General features: G+C 33.6%; 2 protein-coding genes across 2 annotated transcripts in view; one reads left to right on the top strand and one right to left on the bottom strand.

Annotated features, from left to right (window-relative positions):
- Positions 1–14854, top strand: part of rdgBbeta (cytoplasmic phosphatidylinositol transfer protein 1) — a 512064-nt gene that overhangs the window by 282576 nt on the left and 214634 nt on the right. The gene's annotated exons all lie outside the window — the stretch shown is intronic.
- LOC141485845 (uncharacterized) overlaps positions 1–14854 on the bottom strand; it is a 152272-nt gene that overhangs the window by 92272 nt on the left and 45146 nt on the right. The window contains exon 3 of the mRNA XM_074183395.1: positions 7324–7411. Within this exon, the coding sequence (XP_074039496.1) occupies positions 7324–7411 (88 nt within the window). The remainder of the gene's footprint in view (positions 1–7323; positions 7412–14854) is intronic.

Below are 14854 nucleotides of genomic sequence, written 5' to 3' on the forward strand. Positions count from 1 at the left end.
CTATAATGTTATCCAATTTGGTACTGAAGAGCCTTAGGGCAAGTGTCTTAAGGCGAAACACGTGTATACCAGTTAGGGTGAAAGTGTTCCATGTGAGTACAATTTATTACCATTCATTCAAAGTAGAACTCATGTGAATGATATCTGATTCTTATTCCTCCACAAATGTTCGATATACAAACTGAATAGAGAAAAGTATCTTCTGTATAATTCAGTGTTCATATAGAAGTATTTGTTTCGAAACAATTTTTTTCTTTCGTGTAATTCAATGTTTATATGAAAGTAGCTGTTTCAGGAGGAGTTTCTTTCAGTTTGTGTCTGAAAGTTACTTCTTTGCATGATCTACATATCCATGTATAGAGTTACTTATTTTCAAATTGATTAATCCTTCCTTTCTTTGGAAGATTCTCTCATCCATTTTTTTTGTATCAGATGGAATAGTAGAAAGCCAAAAACTTTCCTTCCCAAAAAACTTTCTATATACTATACAACTTCTATTGTTTGTTATATTTCGAATTTCAAATAAGTAATTGATTGTTTTTATTTAATTCAATTTTATATGGTAGTGACTATTTTTATACATTTATCAAATGTTATCAATTTAATTACAATACATTAAAGCATATCTTGATTGATTGATTGATTTGCTAGGTTATTAACAAAAAGCATACTGATGAAATGCAGAGATGAAGATATTCTTGATGAAAAAAAAAATTATAAAGCAATACCGTGAACTCAAATGTATGTATTATTTTCTTCCTCAAAACCAAAAAAATCCATTCGAGTTGTCCCAGCACCAACCTCCTTCAACTAACATGAAAAATTTCACTCTGCATTCGAAAGTTCCATCAGAGTTCGTGCACGAGGAGATAATGTTACCAATTTCGACCCGACGAATAATTAATAAACCAAGCGAACGAATGCATAATGAACGAAGTACTATGTACACAGAAGAAATTTCCTTCATATCAGTTTCATGGAATATTCATCTTTAGAATGCAATCGGCTTCCAGACAAATATTGGATTTTGAAATTGGATCTCGCAGTTTTGGTGATGATGAAGTTGGTTTTTAATTCCCGACGTTTTCATTAGATTCCGAAGTATCACCTTTTCGAAACTGATAAAATGCCGTTATGGAAATGAAGTTGAGAAATGACTAATAAAAGAGTATTCAGTGATCTAACCGCCACTGGCACAATATTAATAATGGTATCAATAAAAGATTGCTCATATACCTATTATCAGTATGGAATCCGGGATAGATAGATATTCAACGACTTTTCTTAAAAGTGTACGATTCGAAGGAGACATATTCCATTTAAAACGAGCCACCCTGAATAACTTTTAGTACAGTGATTTGCAGGAAAAATAAAAAAAACACGTCAACAATAGTATACAGGGGGACACATTTTGACATATTCACATTTGAAGTTACTTCCGCTAACGCACCCCCAGAACATGTCACCAATTTTTTTAAAGGGATCACCCTATATTGTTTCGCATTATCAGATTTTCCATAATGAACAGATTCGAACGAAATATAAAATATATGGTCTGGAGCTACAAATTATTTGAGCTGAAAACGAGCAACCCTGAATGACTTTTGGAACAATGATTTTCTGGAAAAATAAAAAACACCTCAACAATAGTATACAGGGGAACACATTCTGACATATTCACACTTGATCTAACTCTCCCTATCGCACCCCCAGAGAATGTCACCATTTTTTTCAAATGGATCAATTGTTTTGTATTATCAGGTGCTCCATGATGAACAGATTTCAACAAAGTAGAACACTTATGATGCACTGTTTGGAACCTTTGGTGTAGTAATGCATATTACTGGAGTTTTTCCCAACACCAAATCATTATTTTCAACACCTCGACACGTTTTGAAGATGAATATTAAAACAGTTTTAATCTTCCTCTTTGAAGATGATCACTTGGTGATCGAAACACGTGTCGAAGTGTTGAAAATAACGATTTGGTGTTGGGAAAAAACTCCAGTTCATCTTCAAAGAGGAATATTAAAACTGTTTTAATCTTCCTCTATGAAGATGATCACTTGGTGATCGAAACACGTGTCGAGGTGTTGAAAATAACGATTTGATGTTGGGAAAAAACTCTTTCATCTTCAAAGAGGAAGATTAAAACTGCTATAATCTTCCTCTTTGAAGATGATCACTTGGTGATCGAAATACGTGTCGAGGTGTTAAAAATAACGATTTGGTGTTGAGAAAAAACTCCAGGTCATATTTCGATCACTTGGTGATCGAAACACGTGTTGATGTGTTGAAAATAACGATTTGATGTTGGGAAAAAACTTCTTCATCTTCAATGAGGAAGATTGAAACTGTTTCAATCTTCCTCTTTGAAGATGATCACTTGGTGATCGAAACACTTGTCGGGGTGTTATAAATAACGATTTAGTGTTGAGAAAAAACTCCAGATCATCTTTCGATCACTTGGTGATCGAAACACGTGTCGAGGTGTTAAAAATAACGATTTGGTGTTGAGAAAAAACTCCAGTTCATCTTTCGATCACTTGGTGATCAAAACACGTGTCGAGGTGTTGAAAATAACGATTTGGTGTTGGGAAAAAACTCCAATAAAGTAGAACACATTAGGGTTCGAAGTTCATAGTTTGGAAGCTGAAAATAATTTGAGTTGAAAACGAGCCACCCTGAATGAATTTCTGTACAATCTGTTACCTTGGCATCATAAGTGTCTTGTAAAGTATACTTCAAAAAAGTCTTATTTTGCCTAGTTAACTTTGAATTCGATATTCTCTTCATTTTGTTTTTGTTTCATTCTACAATAACGATTATCTACCAGGTGAAGTTACAATTGGTGTTTCTGTTTTTGTGAAATAGTGAATTTGTACTACCAGAATGGAAATAGTGCTACAGCTGTTGCCCGTATGTTCAATGATAATTATCCAGGAAGAAATATACGACACGAATACGTTTCTGAATTATTGAACAGATTTATGGAAACTGGATCTATATGAAAAGCATAACCACTCAGGAGTTGTCAACGTTGAAGCTATTTCTACTGCAGTTTTAGGGCACGTTTGTTTATTGGAAAATCCACAATTTCTTACTAAGTAATCTTCAGAATCAGCAATCAGTCTTACAAATGTTTTCAGGATCCTTCATGAGTACGAATTTCATCTATATGATGATGATTTCGATAGAAGTATCGAGTTTTGTAAAAGTCTCACTGAACGGATCAACTTGCATCAGAATTTCTTGTATGGAATGGAGAGGTGATCAAATTATCATCGATTATCGATGATAATTTGACTGAATATTTGGATATGTTATAAAATCGAATAATGCCTTGCATCAATAAGGCAATTGAGGAGGATATAGATTTATTCGATAACGAAATAGTGTTCAAACAGAATGATGCACCTCCTCATTATGCAGCTCCCGTGCGACAATATTTGGATGATCATTTTGCTGGTTACTGGATTGACAATAGAGTTTCTACAGAATGGTCACCAAGTTCTTCGGATCTCACTCCTGTAAATTCCTTCCTATGGGATTATTTGAAGTCTTAAGTGTATGAGATAGAATCAACAACAATAGAAGATTTGAGAGAGAATATCATGGAGCATTGCAGAGAAATGACTCCCGAAATACTCAACCATGTGAGGCGGCAATGGAAGTTGGTGAAAAATATTTTTCTTCTCAATGTCCATCAGATTTTGATTCAAGAATTATCAAAAAATCTCTTTTTTTGATTTATTGCTTCCATATTTGTCTCTAGAACGAATATTTCAAAATGTGGCCTACTGTATAATTGTTGACCTGTTTTTTCATTTTTCAACTCAGATAATTTGTAGCTCCTGAACCATAAGCATCAGACCATACGTTTTATACTGCTAATCATCATGGATCATCTGATAATGTTAAACAATATAGGGTGATCCCTTTCGTCGCAAAACACCGTTCTTTCATGGGTCTCCTCATTCTTGTGAACAAAAAAAGGCGCAGGGAGGCAAATCTGGTGAAAACGATGGCTGAGACATGATAATAGTGCTATTTCTAGCCAATAAATAACGAACATACGACGAGTGAGCAGGTGCATTATCGTGATGCAAAAGTCATGAAATGATTTTCCACAACACCGGACGTTTTCTTCGTATTACTTCTCGCAAGTAGCGAGAATATAATACTCTTTATTGACCATACGACCATGTGGTAAAAACTTCTGATGAGTAACGCTACGGTAATCCAAGAAAACAGTGATCATTCGACATTTGATCGAACTTGGCGTGCTTTCTTTGTTTGGTCTTGGCTCACATGGACTCTTCCATTGGGACGATTGAGTTTTGGTTTCGATATCATAACCATACACACATTATTCGTTGCCAGTTATGAGCCTTTCGAGCAAATCTAGATCGCTGTTAATGTCATTCAAAAATTCCTAAGCGAAAATGTTTCGGGAAGTATCGTCGACATAAAATGTGCAGTCTATACAATCGTGAAAGAGAGAGAGAGAGAGAATATCAGACTAAGGATAGAGACATGTGGTTTACCTACAGATATAGGAAGTAATGAAGATTTCATAAAGAAAGTTTGCTTGGGTAACAGGTTCAATATTAAAAAAAAAACAATTGTTTTCTTGCCGACGTTTCGAATTCAATTACATTCTTCTTCAGGACTCTGTAACAATGAATTTTCATAAATATATCTTCCACAAAACTTATACGATTATTATCATTTCAATTTCGCAGGAAATAATGAGTTCTTTGATTATATTACTATTTTAAAAACCATCAGACATATTAATAATAATAATAATAATGATAATAATGTTTATTTTCAAAAATAGGAAAATACAAAAAAAGGCTATCCAACTTTGAAAATAGACATGAAACATCACGCACAAGCTTTGAAGCTTGTGGTATAGATGGTAATATTTATATAGTATAGGATACAACAGTAATACATTAACAGTAATATTAGAACAACAATTATATATTTAAATATTTACACAGGTACTATTAAACTAATTTCATATTTTTATTTTTTTTAATTATTATTGCCAAGGTAGGGTTTTGGTGTCTTATTTTGGTAGGTGAGTTGTCATAGTCCGGTAATATTATATGTATAATATTAGATACATATTTAAAAAAAAAAACATTGCAACAACCAAATTTCCGAGACAACACCACGTTAAAAGGTAAGACCTCGTTAGTCCTTAGCTCGCACAAGTTTCTCAACTCCAAGTTGTCGTTCGTATGGGGGCGACAGCTGATTAACGGAAAAACAGATTTTAAACAGATTCAAACAGATTTTTTAAACAAAATGACATGAAACAAACAAATGTATCATTTCACTCAAAAGTATTTTGAATAAATATGGTTGAACATCTAAAACAGTTGGATGATCAAAATCAAAGATGTGTCCAATATCTTTTTCATGTTCAACGAGAACTATGGGATTTTTTATATTCAGTTTCTTGGAGTCTCTCATGTGTTCTGAAACTCGTGTTTGAAGAAACCGTCTGGTTTGACCAACATATCATCTGTGACAGCTTCCACAGTTCCGTTTGTACACTATATTGGGTTTTATTTCTTGTGATGTTTTTGTTTTTTGTATACAGAAAAGGTGCTTTCCAACTGCATTTCCATTTGAAAAAGCCAATTTTATTTCTTTGGTACTGAGGAGCATTCCAAGTTCAGCAGATAAATTTTCTACAAATGGAATTTTGTGATATTTGGGTTTCACCCCTGTATTTTGGGAATAGAAACTGAATGTAAAAAACCCCAAAGCTCTCGTTGAACATGAAAAAGAATATGGACACATTCTTTATTCTGATCATCCAACTATTTTAGATGTTCAACCATATTTATATAAAAGAATTTTGAGCGAAATCATACATATCCTCATATGCGATAGTGTTAACAGTAGAAGAGATGTCGATGCCTTAATACTGCATATTTCATTTTGATACGTAAAATACCTGAATGATTAACATTTTTTTCATTCTTTTTTATTCTGCCATTGATTAAAAAACAGACACCACCTTATCAGAATCACAGATAAAGCCATTCATTTGTTTCATGTCGTTTTGTGTAGGTTTTGTCTCGGAAATTTGTTGTTGCAATGTTTTTTATTTTTATTTTTCAAATATGTATCTAATATATCTGATGATTTTCAAAATAGTAATATTATCAACACGAAAAAACTACTTTTCAGTGAGTTTTTCAATTAAGAACTTATTATTTCTTGTGGAATTGAAACGATAATAATCATATAAGTTTTGTGGAAAGTATATTTATGAAAATTCATTGTTACAGAACCCTGAAGAAGAATTCAATTAAAATCGAAACGTCGAAGAATTGTTTCTTTAAGAAAAAATTTATCCTGTTACCCAACCAACCCCTTTTCCAGAAAAATTATTGGATCATTAAACTAGTTAACTGATTATACATGATTGTTTAATGTATAAGTTTGAAAATGTCCTCATAGGACGAAACTGCAGTAATGTTATTTTTTCTTCATCATGATTTCCTACCACGATGTAACGGCTACATCTATAAAATTTCATTAGAAAATGTCCTGGGAAATTTCGTCGGCGTAAAATGTGCAGTCTACACACTCGTCCAAAAACTCATGTAGATGAGAGAAAGAGAGTATCACACTCAAGATAGAGCCCTGTGGTATACCTACAAATATAGGAAGTGATGGAGATTTTATATTCTGTCGAAAATTATTTTTATCAGTATTGGTGAAGCTCACATACTTTGAGCAACTCTCAAGAGCTTTCCTCTCGAAGGAAAATAATCTTGACCAACTGAACAGCATCAGTAATAAGTAATTTATTGATGAGGATTTGATGATCAACATAGTTGCACTGTTGAGATCGCAGAAGATCCCAATACATTATTCGTTATCATCGATTATCCTGATTGTTTCATTATAAAATTAATAAATTACAGTGATTGAGTTTTATTTCTAGAAAAGCCATGTTGGTTTTCCGATATTACGTTATGAGTGGTTGAATGAAATCGAAGATAGGAACGTTTCTAAAGAAATCAAAAGTACCATCGGCACAGTGATTTGTAATAATTCGATCCATAGCCATCGTGATTTCTCATTGACTGGAAATGATGCGAATGAAATAAACAACTGAATTTGAGAAAAACATGGTAATATAGCCACTTCCACTGCCAATCTTTCCATAGCATCCAGTAATATTCAGGAAATTTCTTCAGTTGAAAGCAATTTCAAAATGTAGGATATTTCTAGGAACCTTTAATGCATGAACTGTTCTCGATATGTTTCCAAATTACATAATAAACTCACCTTATTCCGAACGCGGTGAAGAATACTGCAATCAGAAAAATCAACGTAGCCACACTGGTCAACAAAATGGTCTGCAAGTCGCTCAATCCTAAAATACAAAAAATAATTCAGTCTCAACTCCAAATCCGATAAATCACTCCAAATAGTAGCTAAAACACTGAAAGTCACAAAGTTTCATCAAGTGCGGGATAGTAAAATTCAATTCGAGACTAGGAAAAACTCATGGAGGATGAAAACTTTCCGATGTGAAAGTTGAATTCTTTCGGAAGGGCGGCTCTAACTGTCCCATTAAAATTTACGCTTTCAGTTTGGGAGAGCAGTTAGAAAACGAGGAATAGGGCGCTAATGAAAAGTTATTGGCGTTCGATGACCATTTGGTTTTATTTATTGAGCCGTTCGAAATTGTTGTGGGTTATCACGTTTGCTCGTATTTCAAACTGAACCAGCTCTGAATAAATACTCGTGGAGGTTGAGGCACGTAAGGGAAAGAGACCGCAAACATTGCACAAAATATACCAACATACCGAACAAATTTGGAGGATAAGTTTAATGACCAACGTTCAATTCTGAAAGATATATTGGTCAAAAAGGGGCATGTTGAATTTAACTCAAATCATAATGATTTCTATCAAACCACCAGCGACCCAAGCCGGATTCGTAGAGGTGGCAGTTTGTGTAACATGTTGTTTTTCATTATCAAATAATAATTTCACCAAAAACAAATAAAAACAAATTTCGAATACAATTTCTTCAACAAAGTCATTCATATCAGAAGTAGATTTTGGATGAGTATCCTTTTCCATTATTGGAAAGTCATTTGACTGAGATACTTTTTGAAAAAATAGCTATTTTTTAGATTACACGTTATAATAATTGATAAACCGAATAAAACTATTACGTAAAATCTTGTTAGGTATGGTTTCTATAAATGCATTACCATAACAGCGAAATAACTATTTAGGTACACCTATCAGACATGAAATCAGTCGACATTTTGAATTTTGACATTTTGCAGGGTTTTTATTCACAATTATCGCAATAAACTATGAAGAGCAGCAGTTATTTGAGTTTGAAAATTTCTAACGTAACACCTGCTACGAAAATCAACGTCCAGGTACGAATACGTACGTACGTACGTACGCATAGACACCATTGCAACAGCTTGAATGATCTCAATTATGTGCAAGGTCATGATTTTCTGAATTTATTCGCGGATGACACATTGGTTGCATGTTATGGTCACAATCTTAACGAAACAATAACTCGAATGAACCAAGTATTAAAAAAATATGAAACCTATCTGGGAACTAATAAACTAAAATTAAATACAAAAAAAACCAAAGCCATGATTCTCAGTAATAAACATAAATTAAAGTATGTGGACTATGAGTCTCTACAACTTACCATTGATCATGACAAGATTGAATGGGTAACCGAGTTTAAATACTTAGGTTTCATAATAGATGACTCACTAACACTGAACGCTCATAGCGATTACATTTGCAAAAAAATTTCGAAAAAACTCTTCTTTTTTTCTAGGATATCATCTCAAGTGTCTTTATTTTCAAAGATAACTATATATAGAAGCATTATACAGCCACATTTTGATTACTGTTCTAGTCTTCTATATCTCTTGGACAAAAACAACAAACAAAAATTAGAAAAATTACAAAATCGAGGAATGCGAATAATCTTGATGTGTAATAGATATACTCCCATTCAAATTATGCTAAATACTCTAAATTGGTATAGTGTAACGCAAAGACTATTTTATATGTCAATGATGTTCATTTATAAAATCACAAAGAATTTATTACCAAGTTACTTCAAGTCTTTTATTACTTATAACAATCAAATTCACCGTTATGATACAAGGACTAATAATGAATTTCATATAGCTAGAACCAAAACTAAAAATTCTATGATATCATTATTTTTCAGGGGACTGAATGATTTCAACGAACTCCCTCAAGACATTAAATGCTCGGTCACTATCGATAGTTTCAAATATCAGCTAAAAAAACATATAAGGTCACTGGATATTTATTAATTTTTTTCGTTCTTTTAACTTTCTTTTCTTTCTTTTTAGCTTTTAAAATACTTTTAACTTTATACACACACATTCATATGTTTCACTGTTTTACACTTATTTAGAAGAATATTTTTTTAACAGATTGATATAAAAATTGTTTTTATCTATTTGTATTTTATTACTAGTAGCTATTATAATTGATGTATTCATATATTTCGCGATATTGACAATTTTTTCACATTTATCATAATTTTTAAGATTTGTATGTATATTAGGAATTCCTATTTCAAATATTTCAAAAAAAAAATAAAGATATATTAGGCGCGTGAAGTTGCTTTCAAGTTAACGTTTCGTTGCTGTGCCACTGTTTCCGGTTTCAAGGGTGGAAATACAAGTAGAAATTGCATGATGATGCTCTTAGTGTCAAAATATTCCGGAAAAAAATAGCTCCTCAATTGGAACTCCGGATCCCCGGGTGGAAGCTGATTGGAAATCACTATTTCTGGCAGACAACAGGGTCTTCCTAACAGCAGTCCACAGAGAAATTGCATGGTATCTGCATTTGGTGAGAGGTCCACTAGCAAGTCCAAAATCGATTTCTGCAACATCAGAGTACTCAACTCAAATATAACCTAAGTGCACTAACATCTGTAAACAAATAATCCTCATATTCTTCCACTCACAGAAACCAAAGTCAGTTCTTCAACAAACCCCGTCAATTTTCTATATCCCAACCATGATTTTCACTCCCGATTCAGACGTAACTTTTTACCAGAAGCGATCTCTCCTGTCAAAGAGAGGTAATGCTTTAACACCAAAACATTGATGTTATGTGGTTCAAAAAAATATCATAGAAGATTATCAAATTCATATTCTCCGTTTATTGACCACCAAGCGATAGGGTACTATTCTCTCCACTTGCAAACACTATTGACTTTCTGCAAATCAATCATCTCAGTGCCAAAATTTCCATGTTCGGTGACTCCAATGTCCACGTTATCAATTGGCTCAAATTTTTAAATATCATTCACGAACAAGGTCGCGCAGTTGAGGCTATTGCAATAAGTAGCGGATTTAATCCTGTTATAAATAAGCCAACCAGGATTCCTGACCTTGTTAGAGAATATGATACTCTTGTGGATTGATACCTAATAACCAATCCAGAAATTTACACATTCACCGTGAGGTCTCCTTTAGGATATTCTTACCACAAAAACATTTCAATTTTGAGTAAAATGAATAGGTATTGGGAAACAATTTCAGTAGCACAAAGTTTGGCATAACAGATCTGCTGACTGGGAGGACCTTCAAGATCATTTCCAAAATTTTCCTTGGCTAGATGGTTGTTTCAGCTCTGATGATGCATCAACTCATGCTTCTGAGGTCACGGAAGTTACTCTATCATCCATGTATGCATATATTCATTTTTCAATGAAACAAACTTCTAACGGCAAACCTTGGTTTAACAAAAACTGCGAGCAAGCTGTCGCCTCAAAAAAATCTCGCCTACCGGCAGTGGCGCAAAAATGCAAGTGTCAAAAATCGAACTAGGTTTCTTCATGCTCGCAACAGCTGCACAATTAGAGAATTAGGAATAAACTGCTGTCAATGCCAACGGATCTAGATCCTTCTGTCCATTAGCTAAAGCTGTGAATTAAAACATTGCAAAATCCACAATTTCACCACTAACACAAGCGGATGATTCGATTACAACAACAGACATAAAGAGGCGACTCTGCTAGCTGAACAGTTTGCGTCCTACTACACATACGACTCACTGGAAAAGGCACCATCCACTATTTTCACAATAGAATTCAAATTCAACAATTTTACAGACTTTTTAACCTATTTTTTTTTGTTGGAAGATTGCTCGCGTTCAGCCTTCTACAACCTTCTATCGTATGTCACCTGCAAGTGGCCGTCGACTGATATCTCTCGACTTATTAATAAAAACGAAGAATCCAATATATTGCTTTGCTGACGACAGCATACTTGTCCCGTCTTTCCATTTGGATTCCAGGACATCGGCTGCAGATGCACATCTTCACCGGTAGCAGAAAGTTGCATATTTTGATGATGATCTGGAAGTAATTTCGAACTGGGGTGAAACCAACCATGTTCAATTCAATGCCAATAAAACCCAGGCATCAGTTCTCTCCGAAAAGATAAATGGTGTCCGAACCGGATATAATAATGTCGGGAAAGAAAATCCCGCTTGCTTCTTCGATGAGTTTGTTGGAGGTTAAAATGGTCACCAATATGTCTTGGCACAATTATGTCGCTGGAATTGCAATGACTGCTTCTCAAAAGCTTGGAACACTGTTTCGAACCAGAATACTATACACACCTCAGTAAATGTTGATGATTTATAAAGCTAAGACTTTCTTTGGAGTATTGTCCTCATGTATGGAGCTCCGCCCCTAAGCATTACCTGAAGCTGCTGGATTCCATCCAGAAAAGAGCCATCCTCCTGATTGGAGACGCGAACATCACTTGCAACCTTGATGGTCTATAACATCGAAGAAAATTTGGGGAATTGTCTTTCTTCTATAGATACTTTCACGTTTTTCCAAATGTACTTAATTTGCAGCGATTCAAATCCAATGTAAATCGCTACTTTCGCACAGGCACCGCTCTCAGAGCGCCTCAAGAATTTTCCTGTAGTGCTTGTGTTTTGTCCTTGGAAACAAATGATTTTTCCCCGATTGATCTAATGAGGAAAACATGTTGTTTGTGGAAATCCCAGATTGCAAAACACTCATTAAGATAACATTTGTTGTAATTGGGTAAGAGAAGCTGCTGTTATATATTAGTCATTATTTACCTTTACGGTCATCCCATACTTCACATAACAGATCATTGGTGAATTACAAAAAAAGGAAAATGTTCGATTAAGACTGTTGGTATCCACAGTTTTGAGGATTTTGGATTGAGAATCGTAGAAAGTTAAAATTCACCCAAAATTCGAAATAACAGGTCATCGCATTCGTCGAACTTCAACAATGTTACTTGCAGATAATGGTAGAAATATCACAAAGTTGTTACTGATGGAGGGATATAGACAATTCACTCACAAACAAGATGGAATTGCCAATACCAATAAAAAATTATCAGATTAAAACAATGAATATGAAACGGAAACTTGTTCTAATTTCAACAAAGGCATTTGAAATTACAAAGCATTGCAAACGAATTGGATTCCTTCAATATTTGCAATTGCTCAAATGTTCATATGAATAATGGTATAAATAAGAATTAGAAGGTTAGTACCTGTCTTCTGTTCGAATTTCAATATTTAATACATATAGGTACGAAACAGTTTGAAATTTTGTTCTACAAATACAATCGATGAAAGAAATGTGAAAACAGTGAAAAATGCAATCCACCTTACTCCACTAATTTGTTAGAATAACATCGATAAGTGTCAAATCAATACGTTCGCTGAAATTAGAAGTCCAATATTCTTTGAATATAAATTGAATGATATAGCTCTTAAAAGAGAAACATTTATTCGCGATCTGGGAGGTAAATTTGATCGCAAAATTAATTTTAATCTTCAAGTATCGGAAATTGTGGCAAAAAGTCTCAAAATGCTAGGTTTTGTGTTGAGAATTTCCACTTATTTTTCAATGAAAACAAAAAATTATTTATATTATGCTTTCATAAGATCCATTCTTGAATATTGTTCGGTTATACGGAACCCATACTATAATGTAAATATCGATTTGATTGAGAATGTTGAAATGAAATTCTTAATGAATTGTGCTTTTGACTTTGTTTTTCAATGAAATGAGTATGAGTACAGTCAAATCCAAACCAAATTGAACATAGAATCATTGGAAGATAGAAGAATTTCTATGAACTCAAGTTTCCTCTTCCAAATAATAAATAGTGAAATACATTGCCTTGAACTACTTCAACTAATAACTTTTCACATCAAACAAAATCATACGAGAAATCCTGATATTTTTCATATAAATTGTTTCCATACCAATTATTCTTTGAATAAGTAGTCCAATTTCTGCTATTCTGAATCTGGGAAATCAATATCATAATAACTTGAATCTATTTAATGTGTTACTTCAGGTCTTTAAAAATCAATTGGAAAGGCTATAGCGTTTCCGAAGCTTTTCTCTACCTAACCATTTTCCTTGTGAGTACAAGATTTGTTTCATCTTTTAGTGATGTAGTCAGTAGACATAAGGATTCATTTATATTTTGTATTTCACACTTCGCTAACTGTTTTGTGAAATTGAAAATTGTACTGTAGACATAAGACATGAGCATTCAAAAATATTTTGTAGTTCTTCACACTTCGTTAAATATCTGTTTAAAAATCTGTTTTTCCATTAACCAGCTGCCGCACCCCTACGAACGACGACCCTCAGAAGTCGAAACTTGTGCGAGCTAAGGATTAACGAGGTCTCAACGTGTGATTCCTAACACGGGTTGGACGATAGCAAGTGAAAATCGATTGTTCAGACTGGGTCTTGAACCACTTCGTTAAATATGTTTTTGTAAATTGACTTCGCCGTTAAATGAATAAATAAACATATAAATAAATAAAAGCGACACCACATAAGGTATTACCTAAATCCTGATTTTAGGGCAAATTAATGATGTTTTACAAAATTATATATATCGCCGTATTTTATCTATGTTTAATTTCGCGTGCTTTCTTGTCTATTTCAGTATAACTTTTCACCGTTCCAGATAATTTTGTTAACCCTACTACAACTGTACCTTGTGCAAAAGTCAGTTGATGTAATATATCCATCTGAAGTTTCATTTCCTCCTTCTAAATAATTGATATTCAGTCAGGTATTCAATTTATTCATACCCACTCTGAGAGATGCCTTAGAATTCCAATCTGAAAAAATATGTGGCATTATATCACGAGATCGGATCCAATTCGAAATAATGTCCCCAGAGAACGTGTCATTAATATTAATTGAGAGTTTCCGAGAAAACCCTATTGATTTATGTATTTGTTTCATACTTGTCTGACGAAATATTTCATCAAACCTCTTCCCCAAGACAGGAAAAAAACATTTTTGTACTCAATCATTATTTACTTTGTGGCAAGAAAAAACCCGTAAAAGACGTAGTAAAAGACAATAGAAGGTGAAATTGGAACATTTGGCGTAGAATAAATCCACAAACAATCAACAGAAATGCAATACTTTTCTCTACTCTCGTTTAACCAATTTATGTATTTAACGTATTTATCTTATTATGTATCTTCATCTCGTGAAGACGCCAACTTGGTTGATGAAACGCACCTCGAGAAATGTATTTGAATTTCTGGTAATTGAAAAAAGTAATTTTTATTAAATTCATAGGAAGTAATAATTTACGTAAAATAGAATTTGCTGATATATATAGTCACTTCGCCTCCGCCACGACCGATATGATACTGCTAGGGAACAATGGGGAATGTTCCTCTTGACGAAAATCAAGTAGTTTTCATTAAAGAGCTCTAAAACAACTTATCATTTC

This window comes from Leptinotarsa decemlineata, unplaced genomic scaffold, assembly GCF_025532065.1.
Source record: "Leptinotarsa decemlineata unplaced genomic scaffold, Ldec_3_MD MMD2_P_RNA_scaffold_2, whole genome shotgun sequence".
NCBI classification, from domain to species: Eukaryota; Metazoa; Arthropoda; class Insecta; order Coleoptera; family Chrysomelidae; genus Leptinotarsa; species Leptinotarsa decemlineata.